Source organism: Psittacula echo (assembly GCF_963264785.1).
Source record: "Psittacula echo genome assembly, chromosome: 2".
Taxonomy (NCBI): Eukaryota; Metazoa; Chordata; class Aves; order Psittaciformes; family Psittacidae; genus Psittacula; species Psittacula echo.
Genome location: NC_137737.1, coordinates 152,706,457 through 152,727,431, shown reverse-complemented (window position 1 = coordinate 152,727,431; position 20,975 = coordinate 152,706,457). Strand labels below are relative to the sequence as shown.

The 20,975-nt window shown below is 41.0% G+C and overlaps 1 protein-coding gene across 2 annotated transcripts in view; it reads left to right on the top strand.

The window, feature by feature from the left end:
- KCNQ3 (potassium voltage-gated channel subfamily Q member 3) overlaps positions 1-20,975 on the top strand; it is a gene marked incomplete at both ends in the record, with an annotated part of 191,713 nt that overhangs the window by 144,736 nt on the left and 26,002 nt on the right. For both annotated transcript variants that reach the window (XM_080610935.1, XM_080610934.1), the window contains 4 exons: positions 14,312-14,402; positions 16,034-16,160; positions 17,865-18,037; positions 19,882-20,037. In XM_080610935.1, the coding sequence (XP_080467061.1) occupies positions 14,312-14,402; positions 16,034-16,160; positions 17,865-18,037; positions 19,882-20,037 (547 nt within the window). The remainder of the gene's footprint in view (positions 1-14,311; positions 14,403-16,033; positions 16,161-17,864; positions 18,038-19,881; positions 20,038-20,975) is intronic.

The window sequence follows — 20,975 nt, the reverse complement described above, 5'->3', positions numbered from 1 at the left end:
CTGTATTCCAAGCTATTACAATGTAAAGGTTTTCTTTACATTTGTAACATCTCTCTATAAATTACTCTTTAAAGCTTCTCTCATTCACCAGAGACATAGTTACCTCTAACTGGTGAGGTAAAAATTCCTGAGCTGACGGCAGATAGACTGAAAAAAAAGGGGGAAAAAGAGAAAACATCAAATAATAATAATCAGCAGCTTTGAAAGTCTGGAGTTCAGTGCATAGGGGCGGTATATATGGGGCTATCTTCCCTGAAGAGGGAAATACCAGACGTCAGAAGTGCGTAGATCATTGAAGCATGGAACTTTTTACATGAAAGTATTTGACTCTGGGCTTTGCTGTCTGACTGTCACCATTTCTCTATGCCTACTGTCTTTCATCACAGATCTGTTTCTTCTTTTCCTTTCCTGGGCTCATGCTTTGAGCTGTGATCTTTCACTATTAAAGTCACTGAGAGTTTTGCCAGTAATTTCTGTAGGCATAAGATCAAGATCTTACTTCCCTTTCATACTCTTTCTTAAGTTTTCCAAATGTTTCTTTCTAGGCTTCATTCCCCAAAGCACAGATGTTCTTTCTGTCTCTCTTTTCATTATTTTTTTTCTTTGGCTAAAGTGTAGAAACACTTCAGAAAAGCAGTGAATAATTTGATTTGTCAGATTTCTTCCAGCATTTTGGTAAATCCTCTTTAGGGTAGGGGTGATGATCAAACTAGTTCAGATTTTCCAGCTCCTTGAAGCAGCAAACCAATGTGTGTAGAATATTTAGGTGCCAGAAAATATATTTGGATGCACATGCACATGCTCACTCCCCACGTATCAACCTGTCTGTACGCAATTGGCTATACATGTTAAAAATAATTAAGTTGCTCACATATAAGCCTTGTGAACATTTCATGCAGTTAAAGCTGCTATATTAAACCTCCCTGATTCCATAATGCTGGTATACCAAACAGATGTATTCTGGAGTACTTCCCATTGGCATGATATCTACTGACTAGCTGCATATAAAGAGAGAAGAACACTCATGTAGCAGTGTCTATAAATATAGCAGCCAACATACACTCCAGAGATGTTGTAAGGGCTCCAAAGTTACGTTTACTTTGAGGTTTTGAGCTTAAATCAGAACTAAAACTGTGCCGTAAAAGACGTTATGATGATTGAATATACATTCTAGATTTAACATCTTCACAGCCTTATTTAATTTCCTGTAATATTTTTAGCTCACATGAAAAGATGTTCTCCCTATTCATCATAAGGTATTTTAAACCTGATGAGGGGGGAAATGAAGGTACTGATATCAGCTTCCTTTATTTAGCACTTTTCACTTGACACCCTGTGCTCTCACATCAGCTTCTTACCACTGTTCTGGGAACCAGGTAGAAGAACTGGGTCATTTAAAGTGTAGGAAGATGGAGTGAGCAGACAGATGTACATCTTTTTGGGTTCATTTCAGTGGCTTGTCCGCTGCATGTGCTGGAGTTACAACCCCTCCTGCAGCTCCATGACTATAAAGGTGGAGTTCTCTTTTTCATTGGAAAAGGCTAGAAGGACCAACAGCTTCAGTCTCATGCAGGCACAGAAAATGAAGTATTTTCTCCAGATGATATCAGATACTATCCACTTATGTATTGCGTTCACCAGAACAATAAAGTCACCTCTATGATGAGCCTGAAGCATTTACAAAAAAATGCCTATACTAAAGACCAAGCATCCCAACTGTAATGTACATAAGGCAGAGTGAGAATATAATCATTTCCTGCTACAGCAAAATAATTCCCAGGTAAGCCTAAGAAATGGGCAGTGCCTTATGTTCCGGGGAAAAGAAAAGAAAATATCCAGGGTTAAGCCAATACCGGTGCCAGAACAATGTTAAGACGTATCCCTTCCTGATGCCAAATCTGGTGCTTGGCTTAACTCAGACGGTGGAAGTAAGATACACAAAGTGTGTCATCAAGCACATCAAAGACTTTCTGGATTTTATGACACTTCTGTTCAAGCTGTCATTACTTTCCTTAAATGGTGGCCTCTGTATACGTACTGCATTCAAGAAACAAAAAGTGCAACTATGGAACAAGTTTCAATGGGATGTAGAAATGCCTGAGCTAGCTTTAACCATGCTACAATGATAATGGAAACAGATTGATTGTGAAAGCATAGGACTTCTTGCCGTCAGATCAATTCATCTCAGCATGGAAGATTAACCCATTCTACTTCAACTACATTTGCCTTAGGTAGATTAATTAATTCTAACACTTTCATACTAAAACATCTTCAAATTAAGTTTGAAGTACTACAGGTAACAGTAATAGTATGGCTCGCTATTTGACTAGACCTGGATCTCCATCTTCAGGATAAGGTCATTAGGATGTATGTACAGAAACTTGTTCTCAGGGTCCACAGTTAATCTTTTACTAACCTGGATTGTAATTCCATTGCAGAGCAAAAATCTACAGTGATGTCCGTACAAAGTTGTGGTATTTAGTGGAGACTGAGAAACAGATTCATGTGGCCAGAGCTCCCCCTAAACCAGTATTTTCTATTGCCAAGGTGCCAAGATCCAGCCCATAGGGCTGGGGGCAAGGAAGAATGAAGGTTATCCGAATCTGTCCAGGTTGTCATTTCAAGTTTTTTCAGTTGCCACTGGGCACCAAGGAATAAGAAACATTCCTAAAAGCTTCAGTGTCTTTTCTTCTTTAGTTGAAATATCCCTGAGAGCAGCAGCACTAACCTGGAGCAGCAGTAGACAGTTAACCAAGGATAACTTTGTCATACCCCTTCATCTGATGCTGGTTCTCCTGAATGCTGGTAGGTGGAGTGCCACAAGCTTGAGTCTTGCCATCTTTCCAAGGTCTTATGCATTGGTATTCGAGTCGTCATTCAAATTCCTCAGTCAAGAAACCTGGGCATCAACCTGCTAGTTTTGTCCTCACTGTAGAGGCCATGAGACACTGAGGTCAACCAAACAACATGCAGTATTTGACAGATTACCTGCACTTCCTCCACTTTGGAGTTTCCTCACCAAGGAAGCAAGTTGGTGCAAGGCATGGAGGAAACTGAATGCCATCATGTAGGTGGACTGGACTAATGGGAAAGGAGGACCTGCGAGGGCAAGCAGAAGCATCCAAGCCATACTGATGCATGCTGACACTAAAGTCATTAAGATGAAAGAACTGGTAACTCCCAAAATGCTTTAGGCTGTATACTTATGAAATAAAAGTGATCTAGATTTTTATATGTGCACACCCTAGAAAATATATCTATACTTAATTTGTTCCTAGCTGTAAGTGGGGAATAAAGAAAACTCATGCATGTAAAAAATGTCTGACTTGTTGCTCTGATATTGTTATCTATTAGGAACATTAGCTGAAGCAATTGTTAGTGTAAGCCCAGTCTAGCTTGCTGTACATAAAAGCATGTGGAAAGAAAACAATAACCCCTGAATTCAATTTGGCTTTAGCCGTTACTTCTTGTTTCTTCTTTTATCATCTGTCTCATGAAGTTTGGGTCTGTGGGGCATCAACTGATAGAGACTGCTACTAAAACAGCCTATGAGGTCATTGCTGGAGCTGATGCCTGCAATATAAACCCCGCTTTTGAGCTGATAAAGGAAAGGTTAATGCTGTAATAAAGGAAGAATAGACAGACATGTATAATTTACTCTTAGCTCTGTAAAGTAGGGAACTAATAAAAGCTGTGCTAGAAATAACATGAACAAATACATGAAGAAAGAAAGAACAAAAAAAAAAAACCAACCAACTTTCAGGAACTGAGAAAAAATTATATATGACAGTATCCTCCAGCATAAAGAATTTCAACATGTTAAAAAATGACAGAAAAAATAAAGCTGATGTCAGCTTAAGCACTGGAGCAAGGTAGAAAGATGCAGCTGGATGTACAAGATAACCGCTATATTATTAACTTCTGCTGTCCAGGTCCAAGGGAAAAGCTGCTCCAGTTTTTGTGCACAGTGTGATATGTCTTGTATAAGGAGAATGACTCAAAATTCCCAGCAAAAAATATTTAGGCTAGAAAGATTTCATGTGCTTTTGTACCCTTCTCTCTTGTGAAGGAAAAAACACAGTGAGCCATGGTGGAGAGTACAAGTTTACCCAAGAGTCTAAAGCATGAAATATTTCTTAGCCTGCCCCATAACTCTAATAATGGTGTGTGCAGAATTTAATTACACGCTTTCTATTATGAGCATGTTGAATTCTTTGTGTTAGATAAACAACATCCATAGCCACATTACAGCTGTTAAGCGTACACTTGAAGTGGGCACCTTGAGATACATCTAATAACCTTACAAGCAAGCTGAGTGTAAACATGTACTTGTTTCTAAAATGTCACAATGACTGAAACAGTGCTGTGAATTTAATGGGAAGTATGGACCATGAGCCCTTTCAAATTTTGGTTTTGTGAGTAATTAACTTTCCCACCAGACTTACCACAGCACCCTCAGAATTCAAGTACCTTGAAAACTAATAGCTACCAGGTCTGATATTTTTACTGGGTGAGGTGGAACTGCATTACCTGGTTTCTTCAACTTTTCTTTAAGCATAATACCTTCATAGGAGAAAGTAAGCTTTTGTTCTTCAGAATCTATTGTCACAGAGTCATAGAATCGTTTGGGTTGGAAATGACCTTAAGATCATCCAGTTCCAACCACCTGCCATGGGCAGGGATGCCTCTCCCTAGACCATGTTATCCAAAGCTCTGTCCAACCTGGCCTTTAACACTGCCAAGGATGCAGCACTTACTACTTGTTTGGGCAACCTGTACCCTCGCAGTAAAGAACTTATGCCTTATGTCCAACCTGAACTTCCCCTATTTAAGTTTAAAAATATAAAACTTATAAACTAACTTATAAACTTATAAACTAAACTTTAATAGTTGTCTTGTCTGTGGAAAAACAATAGGACCCTCAAGGGTAAAAATGATGGGGTGAGGTATTTCTAAGAACATCTCTTTATTAATTTTGGCTTCATCTCATGTTTTTTCATACTCAGTTTGGCCAAAATGTAAGTGTCAAACGTTATGTGTGGTCGTCATGGTTTATCCCAAGCAAGGAACTCTTCCCCATGCAGCTGTTTGCTCACTTTCCCCCAGTGGGATGGAGGAGAGAACCAGAAGGGTAGAAACGAGAAGACTAATGAGTTCAGGTAAAGACAGTTCAATAGGTAAAGCAAAAGCCATGCACAAGCAAAGCAAAACAAGGAATTCATTCATCACCTCCCATCGCAGGCAGGTGTTCAGCCATCTCCAGGAAAGCAGGGCTCCATCATACATAACCATTACATGGGAAGACAAATACCATCACTCTGAACATCTCCCCTCCCTTCCTCCTTCTTCCCCACCTTTATATGCTGAGCATGACACCATATGGTACGGTATATCCTTTGGATCAGTTGAGGTCTGCTATCCTGGCTGTTTTCTCTCCACCTTCTCGTACACCCCCAGCCTACAGATTTTACTCTCCCCTCTTAGGGATTCATTATTATATTGAAATTCCAGCTGCTGTCTGTGTTGATGCCACAACAGAAGAAGGTAGCAAAGCTTGAATTAGGAATAGGAATTCCTGTTCCCATGGATGTCAGGTAAGAACAAGAAGGTTTTGTTAAGGTTTTGTCCAATACTCCTGTTACAGAGGACCTTCCTTCAGTAAAACCAGCTGCTCCATTTAGGGGAGAACCAAAGATTCATGTTCTTTGAAGGTACAAACATGTATCTTCATGTCCCAGTAGAGCTGCTTAGCACACACTTAACTGCTTTGTTAGATTGCATTCTGCATCCAAAACTTCTCATTGCTGCAAATTGGGGTTCATTTTTCTAAATGTACTTACATATGCTGAATTCCGTGCCATTTCAAGTTACTTACTCATCTAAATAGAGCTTTTTCTTCAATGAGAAACAAAAAAAAGTATTCCCTTCCATATTGCCATCTTTTCGTGAAGGTTTGATAGAATTGCCTTTGTTTGAAACTGTCAGGTTAAACAGGGATAATGTAATCTGAGATATTAACGAGACAGTTGAGCAAAGGGCCATCATGCACTGTGTTGAGAAGCATTGTTGCAGATGCTGGTGGAACACTTCAAGAATAAAACTGGGCAGGTCTGGAGAAGGCTGATAACCTCCTCCAAAGACTTCAACTTCAGACTTCAAATGAAATATCACATGCTTACAGATGATCATTCTGAATTTTGAGTGCTGATTAATTGCTTATGGTAATGAAAAGCAGCAGAAATATTTTAAGACAGCATTAAATTTACATAGGTACAAATGCCACGTGCTATTGTTATTGTTTAGTTGTGTAAATCAGAGTTCTGAGGAACAATGACCTCTAAAGAGCTTATCTGAAATTCACCTTCAAGGGGGATGTGACTCATTTGCCATGCTAACACAACTCATAATTTACTAATGAATGAGAATTGGAGGTGAAAAAGGAGGACGTTAACTTATCTTATGTGTTTCAGCTATTTCTATGTTGGCCTTAGCAGCTGTTAGCACCATGGGTCTCCAGCCCACTGAAGAGCTGCAGAGCCTTCAATGCTCTTTCCTGTGGAGGCGTAGATCCTATAGAAATTCCACATGACAACCTCTTACTGAATCACTTTATAGATATTGACATGCTCTCATTGGTTTGAAGATGGGTTGTTGAAAAAACGCTATTATGAAGGGATTTGTCTCTAAGCAATTGAATATCCCCTCACATTTCTATCCAGACCACATGTCTTGTCATGCATTAAACCATCAAGGTAGCAGCTGGCATTTTAGGGTTGAAATCCACTTTTTGTGCGTTTTCTCTCTTCCCAATAAGTTGTTAAAAAAAACTTGCCACTGTTCATATAGAACTAAGAAAGAAGCCCTCAAACATACTTTGAAAGGTAAGTGCTGAAGGGCATTAAGACCTTTTGATTGATGTGCAGCTGAGCTACATGGAGTGTAACTTCCTTTCTGCATTGCGAGAAAGTGAATGCCAGTGAGCATTTGGCCAGCTGGGGAAGGTATCACTAGGAGATAATGCTGCTCAAGTTGACATCTGAAAGTCATTTTCATCCACGTGACACTGTGTTCAGCACCAGGACTCTGGTAATACTTTCAGTTAGTATAATGGAGCCATCTCCACCAAAAAGAATCTCTATATACTTCAAATTTATTTTACTTCTTTACGGGTTTGCTGAAGGCTGCACATTTGACTGCTGTATTACAGACCAACTTTCAAATGTCCTACACATTTATTTCACAAATTTTATCAGAAACTGATGTGCGAGTCTTAAAGTTTACATTCAAACTGCTTCACACAAGTTAGTTAATGTCCTTTGGAGAATGTCCTGTTAGAAGCATTGCTGAAACTCCTTTGATTTGCAGTTATTGCAACGGAGGCTTCTGGATAATGCAGTTTGGCTCTGTGCTGCATGGCCCACCACGTTTCGTAGTTGTGTGTCTCAACTCCATTAGCAGCATGCTGCCAGACAGAGATAAGCCCATGGACAGGAGTACTACTAGTCACGGCAGATAAAAGCCCTAAACAATAATTCAGTCCAGTGTCATTCACTTAATATTAAAATAGAATTTAAAGTTGCTAACAGAGCAACTCAGAATATTTGGTTGCAACAGTCAGAAGCTTTTCCATCCTTATTCAAGCAACAGGAGGACAAGAGATGTCAAACTCTTTGGTAGCTAGTGCTGTCATTGCCTCTCCTTCACTTCTGCAATCCATCCCCAGTCACCCATATGATAAGATAGCTAAGCCTCTTCTTGTAATAACCTATGTATGCTGGGCCTTTCAGAGCATCCTAAAAGCTTGTCTTTGGAAAGATGGAAATGGGATCTTGGTGGATGACTCTTGTCTCCCAAGCTGAGAAAAATGAAACAGGGAAATATAGTGCTAGCAAACCTGGGAAATGTGTCGGGCCATTCTTCTGAAATGTCTGTTCGCCAGAGCAGAAAATCCAGGTTGATGATGTTCATGCTGTTTGACATTGCTGACCCAACATATTTTGTACCAGTGTACCAGACTCCCTAAGGAAACTGGCAATGGTGGTACTAAAAGCACTGAAATAAAGGGTTTTGGAGTGGACCTGAAGTAGAGAACCAGGCTTTTGGCTGGTACAAGGAGGATGGGAGATAGGAACTGTCTGATTTCAAAGCTGTTCTTTTGCACTTAAATGCCCTGCTGTGAAGCATAGCTTTCCTCTCCCAGATCTCACTCTTTAAAAGCTTTCCAAACTTAGGGAAACAGCAGTGAAGCCATTTAGAGGCACTTCTGCCAATGAGAACTCAAGGTCGTCAAAAACCTGGAATTAGTGTTTAAGCTTTTCTGGCTCAGCTTCCTCCTGTGAGAGGGACAATGTCTCTCACTTCTGTCACCAACACACTGGTGTTATTCAGGGCTACAACTTCATCTTCTGCTAGATCAGCTGTTATGTCATGAAGACTAGGGATCTTTAGGGGATATTTCCTTGCTTCCTAGTATCTTCCTTCAGCATCTTGTGGAGGATCTTACTCTGTCTCTGCCATTGCAGCAGAGCAAGAGTGCATTTCAGCTTACCGAGCATGGCATTTCTACCCTGTCCTTGCAGTATGATGGCGTTGGGCCAGGGATGGTTTCTGTACCCAGTGGAATCTGTGAACGCAGAGAAAGAGGAACCTTTGAACATCCCTACTTGCAGCACTTGTCTCTTTTCCCCTCCTCCTTCAGGGCCTCCACTGAGTTTCTCAGTGCCCTTCCCCACTGCACTGCACATTTGTAGCCTCACAAAGTCTTTGGATTTTTCCTGCCACCCTTATCTCCATACTGATTTCTGTAGGAGTAGCTAGCCTGTTGCTTGGAAGAGCAGAGATGCACAAATCTAAATATTAAACAGTGAATATTCCCAAGCCTGTGAAAGTCAGGCATGCATTCCCTTCTCTCTGAAGAGCTGTTCTTAAATATTTGCTAATCTTGTTTTTTCTAGTGTAAAAAATCCCAACTCAAAACTCTCATTAGCAACTATAAACCGATCAGTGCAAGATACTGCAGATGTTCTGTGAAAACTGGAGTTTAGATGCAGAGAAAATGATGGTGGGTAGGAATATAGAGCAAGTGAAAACTGTGAGAAAAGATGTGTTTTCAATCCTTATGGATAAAAGCCAATAGTGGAAGAGAATAAGGTTGTTCCAATATAAAATTTGGGAAAGTGTGTGGGAATCGTGGTTTTAGAACCATATTGCTTTGGGAACCCTAAACCAAAATTTAGCAAAACACTGCCAGATTTCCCAAATATAATCTTAGAGAATTCCATGAGCATTTGACAAGTTGCAGAACAAAATGAAACTAGAGCACAAGTTTTAAGGGAAAGCAAGAAAGGACCAAATGAAGCAAAGCAGTGAATTCTAAGAGTCATAAAACCACTTGGAGACAGAGGAAATTCCAGCTTATGAGAAATGGCATTGCAGATGTGAGAGCGAACAGAAGTTATGCAGTGTCCACTTGAGGGGATTTCTTACTAATAACTGATCAAGAGGCTTTCCTGCTCATAGTCTGGACTATTTTTTTATAACCAGGATTCCTCAATCCCATATGATACCTAAATTAACAGCAAGGGCTTTCAGAGAAACCTGGGCATGTAAGAAGAGGGCTGGTATGGCTGGTAGGGTAATTCTTTAAGTAGTAAATATATATAAACATCATTAAAAGCTGTTGTTTGTAATTTAACCAAAACAGGGCTGAACATTCAGCTCATTTACACGGGAAACATCTCTGTCAGAGCTAGTCACTAGAACTTTTCCTTAGAGATAGCAAAGAAGTTGTCTCTATAGTTGCTTGTGACCAACTTGAGCCATCTACTTTAAAACATCAGTTGTACAGTAAAGCATACAATCCCCTCTATTGGTAACCTGTAAGTCTAATTGGGAACATTTTGTCACACAGCACAAAGATTTCCCAAATTGATGCCAGATGCAAATCTTGTTTGGCCTGCCTATGACGTACTTCGTCCTAATAGCAGCTGCAGAAGGACTGCTATGTTTTGGAATAGATTATAGACAAATTGCTAGGTGATCCGCTCCTAAAATTCTGAAGAAAGAGGTGTTGAACAGGATACATGATGAGCACCTCTATACGGAAAAAACATAAAAGTTCCCAGCTAGATCTACATTGCATTGGCTTCAAATTAAAATTCATATAGAGGAAAAAGTCAAAATAATGTGAAATATTAAAAGAAATCAAAATTATCAAACAAAACAGTACCCAAGAAACATTGCATTCATGGTCTAGCATAGTCATAAATTACTGCTTCTTTCCTGGAAAAAATATGTGCTGTTTTTGAAATACTGTCTTTAATACACCAAAATAGTACAATTAGAAAATATGAGTGTTAAACATGATTTCTAATATCAAAAACATGTACCTACTAGAATAGCATATTAGTTGTGAGAATCACAAAAGAGCAGTGCAATTTGGTGGTCTGGAACTTATACACACAACAAATTAATTTGGATTTTAGGTATAACGTTACAAATAGGTACAATGCAATGGGCTGTGAAAAAAACATGTTAATGACAGCAAGGATTATTCAAAAAACTAAATAACCAAATTCAGAACCTCATTTGGCATATCTGATTTACAGTCTTCAAGTCTGGACTGCCACCTGCTGAAACATTGGTCAATAGGAGGCTTAGGCTTAATAGGACTTAATTTTCATTACTAAACCTTGACTTCTACCCTGTTGTTCCCTATAGTCCTTGGTGCTCCATGTCCCATGGATGGTATCATTATAACTATGAACAAATTTCAGACTTTTTTCCTTTCTGTCCTTTGATTCCCCAGGTCAGTGTTGGTGTCCCCTCTGCTTACCCCCTCTGATTTGAGTAGTTTCTTTTCCTGCTCTTTGCCTGTTAAGATTTTACAACCAGGCTCAACCACTGGACCCACATTGCTGCCTCGAAAAATGAGATTAGACAATGTAGACTTAGTAACTGTCAAGCAAGTTGGAGTCTTTATGTTTGCAAGACCACAATATGGGCATAAGTGGTACCTACACCCACAATATGGGCATAAGCAACAAGGTAAAGGTGAACCTTGTTATCATCTTTGCTGAGCAAAGGGGATTGGTGAAAAAAAAAGACATCTGTATAGCATATTCCGTGGAGAAAGGACACAAGAAGTCTTGCAGGCTTCATAAGCACCAATATCCAAACCAGAAGAGGCTGCAGGGAAATTGGTGGGTTGCATAGTATCAGTGGAGATTAAAATTCATGAAGTGCTCTGAACCACGGTCGTCATTTCAGATGCTAAGGAAGGATTGCTGAGATGTGATTTGATTAACTTGCAGTGGGTGTTTATCCTTCGGAAATGGTGCAGTAGGAGGAGAGTCGACCCTTACAAGATTGACTGCGGTTGTGTGTCCCAGGATAGCCTTTTCCACCCTGCACACCCCAGAGTACTGCAGGAAGGAGCAGGAGCCTGCTCTAAGGGCTATGTGTTTTTTGGGACTGAGGTTCCTGCTCAGCAATTGCACCTCCAAGGCACTCTTCTGGGCTGCATTCGTGCAATTCCTGCACCTGGGGGTCCAGACCATATTCCCTGCTGGGAGTTGCCCTCAGAATTATTCCTGGTGACTTAAGATCTCCAGTCTCATACTCTCACTCTATTTTTACTGAGTTTTTGTGCTTCCTGATATGATGTTTTCACGTGTGGGCTCTCACTTGGAGCAGTAGGCTTGCAGCGTGGGCTGTACTGCACAGTGTGATGGAGCAAGCAGCACCCCTTGTCCTTTACTGCCAACATCTGAAGTTTTTAGTGACAAAGGAAAAGCATTTTCACCAGTGTGAGACTCCTTTTCTTGCCTATCAAATGCATAGGTGCGATCAGTGCAATCACTTGAACATCACCTGCATTGAGTTTGTTTCATTGGGAAAAATAACAGGAGCGAGAGCTGCATCCCCTTGCTCTATGGAGCACCGATACCCTCTAGTGGTAAAACCTCAGGCATTTTTAGGCAAAAGATGACGACTTCACTACTAACTCATCTTCTGTCTTCCTCTTGTACAAAAATCTGCACATCATCTTTAATTGACAGTGCTCTTCTGTTGAATGACATCGTAAATTCATGCCTTTAGTTTAAGTGGCTGATGATGTAATTTCCTTGGACTATTTTCAGTGTGTTTCATCTCTCATTAAATCATATAAATGGTACTTGTGAGCTGATGGGTGACTGAATTTTCACATGTAGATAGAAACTGCTGTAACGGAAAACCTCAAGTAGCAGCAGCTCAAGGCCTTAAATAGAGAATTAGTGATGGAATCACTGTAATAGCTGTAATGTGGCAGATCATTGCTGGTTTATAGCCAATGAAAGGAATCATGTTGTCTTGGTTGAGTTCTCACTAGTTTGGTCATGGAGGTGCAGGGCAGCTGGATCATGGGTCTTGGGAAGCCGTTGAGCCACTGATTTCATAATTGCAGGTTGGGGAGGGACATCAGTGTATGGTGTGACAAAGCACGCTTGAGGGCATGGCAGGAACATCACAGAATTACTATGTTAACTGATGAATACCTTGATCAGTGGACTGCGGTTATAGGCATATGCAAAAGACACATTCTGGGCCCAAAAGCTCTTTCCTACCAACCACATAACCCATGCTCTAGAGCATGGCTGGTGAGTGGGAAAAGGCGAAGCATGTCAAAGAAATTCAGAGTTATTTAGCATGAGCAAACACGTTTATTTCTGTTCTAACCTTTCTCGAAACGGCTGATGTGGAATTTTCCTGACATAAGAAACTTCAGTCTGAACAGCTAATGTTGGGAAAGCCACAGCAAAGTAGTCCTTCAGGGTTTGATGTGAAATGTTTCACTGTTGCCTATTCTTTGCATGGAGAGTGCCAGCTGATGCTGTTTGGAGGAAATTCCCCCCCAAAAGGCAGCAAGAGTGGTCTGGACCTCACTTCTTTCCTTTCACTCCAGCTGCAAAAATGGAAATTCTCAGAACACTCTCCCTTAGCCCTAGACTTTCTCATACATGAATGAAACCAAACCCCAATACAGGTTAGAAGACACGTGCCTGAGCTGAATCCTTGATCACTGTCTCCACACTGTAGGCAGTAGACTCTGCTCATTTCACCCAGTGAAACAAAGTGGAGTTTTATTCAGCAAGAAATAAATCACATCTTAGGATTCAGACTGTAATTGAAAGCAAGTATTACACACTAAACACAGTTTGATTCTTAAAAAGCTTTTTTCCCTGGATGATTCCAGTACCTAATGCCTATCACTTCTTTGATGTACCCTGACCACAAAACCAGGGATACAGAGCTCTATGGAGACATCCTTCCAATTTATTCACTAAGCTCTGAAATATGGCCACCTTCTCCTTTGTTCCCGTGGATCAGATTTTGGGAGAACATTGATATGCCTGTGATCTGGGTACATGAAGTACCAGAATATGAGCTCCCCCAACTCTGCTTCACAGTAATCACATATGGGACTCCCTTGATTTTTCTCACTACTTTATGTATAAAAGATTTTGAACAGCTGAAACCTGGGGATAGTTTTACAGAGCAGATCAACATGACTTTAGATTGGACTGAATTTACCAGCAGTGGGAGTTAAATTTTCTGTCAAATCTCGTTCTGGAGCCTCACAGACAGACGATAACACAGGGGCAGTGATTTATCATGCGCTGTGTTTACTGGAGAACAGAATTTCACTCTCTGTTGTTTAATTTTCAAACCTTAAAAAGGTTTTTTTTAAAAAAAAACCTTTTCCTTTCATCTGCATAGAAATGAGTGAAAAAAAGAGAAGGAGAAAAGAAATGCAGTGCAGTTTTCAAGGGAGGGTTTTTCCTGGTGCTGCGTTGTAGTGAAGCATTTACTGTTTCTCAGGTCTCAGGACATGCCAAGTAGATTCATTGCACTGTCACTGCAGTGCCATTTTCTGAAGCACACAGCACATCAGCTTGGAAGAGACCTCCTGAGCATTACAGTCCTTTGCCTGTGTGTGTGTACATATATATATATATATATATATATATGAAAAAAATCCCTTCCAAAATGCAGTATCACCCTCTTCCTTCTTGAAGAATGGAAACAAGTTACTTAATGCATTTCAGTACCGGCACCATTCTGATTTAGGATCTTGTCATGATTTCCTGACTACCAGTCCCACCCTGTCCAGGTTGAGAATCCTTGATCTTCATGAGATCACACCTGCCTGCTCACCAATAGTAGTAGCCATCCTTTAAAGGTCTTTAACTAGGATTTTATAACCAATATCCCCAGTGCCAATACAGAGAGGGGTAACAGTGCTGTGGTTTTCCCTTCTATTTCATTCTAGGTTTCTGATTGTCCTGGGGTGTTTGATCTTAGCTGTCCTGACAACTTTCAAGGAGTATGAAACTGTTTCGGGAGACTGGCTCCTCTTGCTGGTAAGTAGAGTGTGGGCATTGCATCAGCCTGATAATGTCCTTGAATTGAAATCAGCCCCATCAGCAGTGGTGGAAACTTACTCCCAGCTCTGAATGCAGTAAGATTTCTTCTGCTGGTCCTGGGGCAATGACTGTACACTTATATATTGAATAGTTCCTGGTCCATTGTCAACACTGACTGAGTAAAAAGAAAGTTTGGAGAGAGGAAAAATACTGAGACTTTCAAATGATGTTTTCTCAGCATTTTCCTAACAGTTCTTCCATCAAAGCATCAGTAAATTTCCAATTGACCATGCCTGAGCACGTTTGAAAACTCACTTTTTTTTTTATCTTTTAACAATTTTAATTCATTCTATAATATTCTACCAATCCCAGCATTTCTTTCAAGGAAGGTCATCAGAATTGGACTCACACTTATACCCAACAGCAGCATGATTGGAATTGTTGCAGTCAGTGCCTCTGATGACTGTCCATGACAGAAAATGTATTGACAGCAAATATATTCCTTTCTGTGTGTGTTTCCAGCATGCTTGTTTTATAAGTGCTGGAGTTCATGCTCAAGACTGTATTTCTGCAGGCCTCCCATTTGGTGGAAGATGACAAAATCTCACCAAGGATCAACATGATGTGTTAATCATTTTATGAAAATGACCCTTATCTCCCATAGAGAGAGAGAGCATAATGCCTCACTTAACCTGGCCTTGTAGAAAAGCATCCCTAAGAAAACTGCACAGAAAGTGTAGTTCCAGGAACTAAATTTCCATTTCCCCTTGTTCCCCCAGAGACATGTAGATCTGAGAAAGAACTAAATGCAAAAGGAATCTCAAAAAGAGCCTATATGAAAACACCCTCATCCTCTAGGGAATGGGAAGCTGACTTTTGGTCTCTGTTACCCTGCACAGACCCATCTTTTCACATTTGAAAAGGCCTGAGGTTATATTTCCTTTTCCTTCTGCTGTGCTTGTTTTTATATAGCTCTCAGCAGCTTACAGAAGTGCCTAGCTGCTGTGGGTATGAGCATCAGGGAAAATCCCCTTTTCCTTCTTGCCGGGTATTCACACAGAGGAAAAGAGAGGAAAACTGTGTGCCCCATGCTGCCCTTGGCCCATCTCTGCTGAGCACTCCAGAGAAGCTGTCTCTTCCCTTTTCCCATCCCATGCTTAGAAGAGTTCTTGAGCAAGGTGGAAAATCCCATTCTTCTGTGCACCAGAAAATTAAGGGAATAACATATGCTTTAAATTTGCATTATATGTGCCTTTATCAATGCCATCAATTTATGACTACATGAATATACTGTGTCCTGGCCCTATCTCTATAGATATGGCTGCATGAACAAGAGGAGGTCTATTTGTGAAGTAATTGCCTTTCCATTAAGACAGAGTAAACACTTCACATTTACAGCAGGGGCGCATCCTTTCTGCAGAGTACTGACCAGGCTATAGAGTTATGTCCTGCTTTGCCTTGCTTCTTTATCAACCCATATTCTTCTCCCCACTCTTTTCCTCTCTGTATCTCACATACACACCCCAATTGTTAGCATTTCACCTGTTTCCTTCAACCATATCCTCATGACCAGAATTACTGCTAAACTTGCTATGAGTCTAACAGCGTAGCTTGTGTCTTTGATACAGGAAACTTTTGCCATTTTCATCTTTGGAGCAGAGTTTGCCTTAAGAATCTGGGCTGCTGGGTGTTGCTGTCGCTACAAAGGATGGAGGGGGAGACTGAAATTTGCCAGGAAGCCTTTGTGTATGCTGGGTAAGCACATGCTTTCCTTTATGTCCTTTTCCTTCTATGCCAGTTGGGGTGGGTGACAGCCCCAGGGAACCGGGCAACGGCAGTGCAAAGAGCACTGAAATCAGATCTTCCCTTTGCCCTAGGAAGCTGTGTCCTGCTTGGAGTAGCTATTTGAAGTACCCCACAATAAGTTAATTTGAGGGACACTTAAGTAACTGATCAGTGAGGAAAAACGTATTCTTCTACCCTTTAAACACATTTCCTTGTCCTGAGCCCCACTGCATTTTTCTTAAGCCATCCCCAAATATACTGTCTGCCTTCAGTTTCAAACCGCTTCAGATCCCAGCCCTATACCACCTTCCCCAGCCCTCTTTCAAATTCAGATGTGGTGTTTTACCTTTATAATGTTGATCTACATTTGCAAACAGGTATATTTGTGATTGCACCCATGTTATCTTTCAGGCTTGGAAGGCACTGCCTATAAGTATCCATAAAACTACTCATTATACACGTTTAAATCCCTTCCTACAACTCCCTATTCTACCCACAAACCAGCCAATGGACACTTAGAAGCTCATTCTGCCCTGAGCACCTGTCATGAACATCCACATTTGTTCATTGATTCCAAGATTCCTCCATTTGTTTTGATGCTCTTCCGGCCAAGCACTTGCTTTTTGTTCTTTATGTGTAAGCACATAGCACTCTGGGGAGCCATAGGAATACTTGGAACTCTTCCCTCTCCCTCTTTTTGTTCATCTTATGGGTTTAAATGGTAGACAAAATTGGAACAAATTTTCTGTGTGCATCTGTGCTATCTTCAATCTAGCAGTGCTCCTTTGGGTGCTAGTGTTGTTAAGTACTTCTAATAGCATTGTGAAGGCAGTAGAGTGCGGTGTTAGCAAGTGCGATTGATATTGTCTCATGCCTTCTCAGTAAAAGTGTCATCTTGCTTCTGAGAATGAATCTTCATTGATATCTGAGTTGAAAACAGAAAAGATCCTGGATTTATTAATATAATCTCTTGGTTGTTATTGGCACAAGTTTGTTTTGAGAATGACTGAAAATGAATAAATCCAAAATCCATCCAGTGTCACTCTTTTTGGCTGAAAACAGAACATGAAGAATATTTAAAGACTGGGTGTCCAGGGAAAGTTTGAAGCCTTTTGATACCACTCTTTTCTTGCATATGCACAGGATCACAAAGCAGGGGGCAAACAAGGAAAAGAAAGGAAAAGAAATAAACCAAGAAGGAACAATGCAATTTGCATTTCAAACCTCTTCTGTTGATCAGCAAATTGGCCCTGTGAGCCTTACAGAAAATAGTAGTACTGGCTTTGAGATTTTAATGGGAAAACTCAGCCAAAAGAACAAAGTACTAGATGCACTATCAAAACATGAATTTCTCATCTGCTGACCTGTTCACTGCGGTGTTGCTGTGGGACAGATGCATCTAAGGCTGTTTTTCTGTCAGCATCCCTAAACTAGCTGAGACAGTGTCCCAAGTCCAGTGCATGGATCTGTAAACAGATTACAAGGCTTTCTGGAGGGTTCTGTGCATGATGCTGACTGTGTGGCAGGTGCAGGTATCTGTTTAATTGGCAAGAGAAAGCATTTTCAGGCAGCTTTAAAATTTGCCTAGGGAAATCTAGAGCACGACCAGATGGGATTAAGAAGCAGGTGATGAGGCCACTTTTGTTGGCAGGCTTTGTTCTTTTTGTCTTGCAGATATCTTCGTGCTGATTGCTTCGGTGCCAGTGGTTGCGGTTGGGAACCAGGGCAATGTTCTGGCCACATCTCTCAGAAGCCTCCGCTTCCTTCAGATCCTACGGATGCTCCGAATGGATAGGAGGGGCGGCACATGGAAACTTTTAGGATCAGCCATTTGTGCACATAGCAAAGTAAGTGATGAACTGGCAGGGTTCAGATGGGGTTTCAGGGAGACATTAAAGGGAAAGAGAAAGGATGCACAGGTACAGCAGGGTCTTGGGACTATGTCCAGTACTTCAAGCAATAGTTTTGTTCTTTCAGCTTTATTCCCTCCTCCACTCTGAACCATTTCTGCCCTGTGTTTTATCCTTCTATACTCAATAGTGGTGCTGGGAAATGATGAAAGAGCGTTCATTCTCACAGTCATTACAACAAGAATTTTGCCATTACACTGAATGAGAGCAGGGACATCCCTTTAACGGTGAAGCATGTTGAAATGTCTGACAGAAATACCCCTGTAGTTGCAACATATTTGTAGTGGCTTCTCATACTTATCTGATCGACAGATGGAGCAGGACTCTGAAGGGATGAAAAGAGGCTGGTTAGCAGAAATGTAGTGTCAAAGGGAGCCACTGGTGTAATTTGTCTTTGGAAGCACGGGTCAGACGATACAAAGATGCACACAGCGTGAACCCAGACAGACAGTACTTCTAAATTCGTCTTCTCTCGGTCTAACTTGATGTTATACTCAGACACATCCTGTCTCGCACCAGACAGATACATTGTGTTCTGGTATTTTCACCAAACATTATTACAAGTTAAAAGCTATCTGCATAAAAATCCTCTGGATGAGATTTCTTATCTGCACAGGGTGTAGGAAAATTGCATATCCGTGCTGCTTTTTCTTACCCATGAATGACATTCCTGACATTTTAAGGGGGTTTGAAGATTAAAATGCCAGCTGGCACAGCATAATTAGACTTTGCTGCTTTGTAGTGGCTGATAGGGATACCCACCCGGCTTCATTTCGCACCAGCTTCTGTTTCTTCCCCATATAAACTTGCTACAAGGCAGGTGGCACATAAATGCATGTCAAAAGTGGTTCTCTGGAAGCTCAGATAATGGAAGAAGTCTGTGTGCCAGGGCCATAGCTTGGAATTTGTTTAAGGCTTTACTGGAGACACTAAAAAAACAAGGTTATCCTTCTGTGGCTGCACACCAGAAATTAGCCAGTTTCTGGTTGTCTTATCTCAAGACTCAATTATGAAATTCTCAGCTACAGCTTTATTTTATTTATTTTTTTAATTTCATTTTTATTTTATTTTATTTATTTTATTTTATTTCAATGCAGTTCTCAGAAAATGAAAGGAAGTGGAACACTGACTTTTACCCACTTTGGAAGACCTTCACCAAAAATGCTTCTGCTTTGTTTCAGACATTGCTGGGAATTTAACTTGGGTTGCTGCACCTCCCACCTCAGTGGGTTTAGCCACATACTACTTTAGTCACTGCCTCTAAACTAAGGAAGCTCAGGGTTTTTTTTCACACAGATGATATTCAAGGTCTGTTCTTACTGCATTAATTCATTGTGAAAGCATAATTCATGGTGGACCCTGGTACATCCTGCAGCCTTGGCTCTCTGGAAGTAGGGATTGGGCAGAGCTGTTATTTGCCTGCTAAGACTGACCAAGCCTATGGGCAGCCATCATGAGAAGAGTCATGGTCAGGGACAGAGTCCTGCATCATCCTGCATCATGGGTGCAGCTAAGCCCTTAACCCAGCTTTATGCAGGACTATAACTATAGATTGCTCCAAGCTGTTCCCAAGGAACATGCAGTGTATGGGCTAATTCTTGTAAATCTCTGCATTATTTCTCAGTAAGTGCTGAGCTGGGCTGGCCATGGGTTGTGACCAAGCAGTGGCAACAGCTCTGCTGTTGTCAGCTTCATGCTGCTTCTCTCTTGACATTTACTCTGCCTCAGTGGGTATTGAGGCTGTTTTCAGCCCCTCCATTCCCCATCTGTTTCTTTTGCAGGAGCTGATCACTGCTTGGTACATCGGGTTCCTGACGCTCATCCTATCCTCATTTCTTGTTTATCTGGTTGAAAAAGATGTTCCTGAAAAGGATGCTAACGGGGTGGAGATGAAGGAAGAGTTTGAAACTTATGCAGATGCACTGTGGTGGGGGCTGGTAAGTGACTCCAAAAATACCTTATCTAAAAACTTCATATCCAAGAAGAGATAAAATATGTTAGGGATGCTAGGGATCACAGTAGTGCTACTTTGGGGTGAGAAGCATGTTACTGGTAGAACATTACCACAGTATGGATGCCCCTACAACCAAGTAGCAGATCTTACAACACTGTTGATTTTCAGTCAGACAAAGGCCTTTAGGTGTTTAAACCTGCTTTGGAAATCAGTCTCTGCTGGCTTCTGGGAAACCACTCTTTTAGAGGGGTGTCTTTTGACGTATAACTGCACTGGTAGAACTTATGCCTATGGGAGACTTAGCTCTCATGACAGCAGTAGCCTGCCTGTGAGAACCACATCTCTCAGAAAATGGCAAAACCAGAGCTGGCCAATGGACTGTTCTGTTGGGCTAGCAAAGTATATCAAAGCCTTGGGCAGTATTTAGAGACACTCAAGGAAGTCTGGTCTATAAAGAGCCAGTGACTGAGGATGTCTCTGGATTCTGATGTGGGAAGCAGAAAAATGTTTCTGGAAAGGATAACTCAACAATTCTCTTATGTCTCAATATGCATACCCCCAGAATTGATCAAGGTATGGCATTGGTTGTAGAATACTGAGCAAGAGGGATCTTTGATACATCTGTTCTTGCCTCTTCTGATGAAGAGAGGAGTATTGGTTTGCACCACTGCTCATTTGATCACAAACTATTCCTGCCACCTTGTAGACAGAATTCATGTTGCTTTGCTACCAATAGTTAGGGGAATCCATACCATGCTGTGACTAAACTTCAGTAGTGTATTTTTCATTTGATGTAGTTCACTCATAAATGGCAAGATCCTTCCACCCTATTATTAATGAAAAGGTCCCAAGTGTTGCATAGAACATCTGGATATTTTCATATCCTTTCATATCCAGGGCACTTAGGTAAAGTCTCACTGG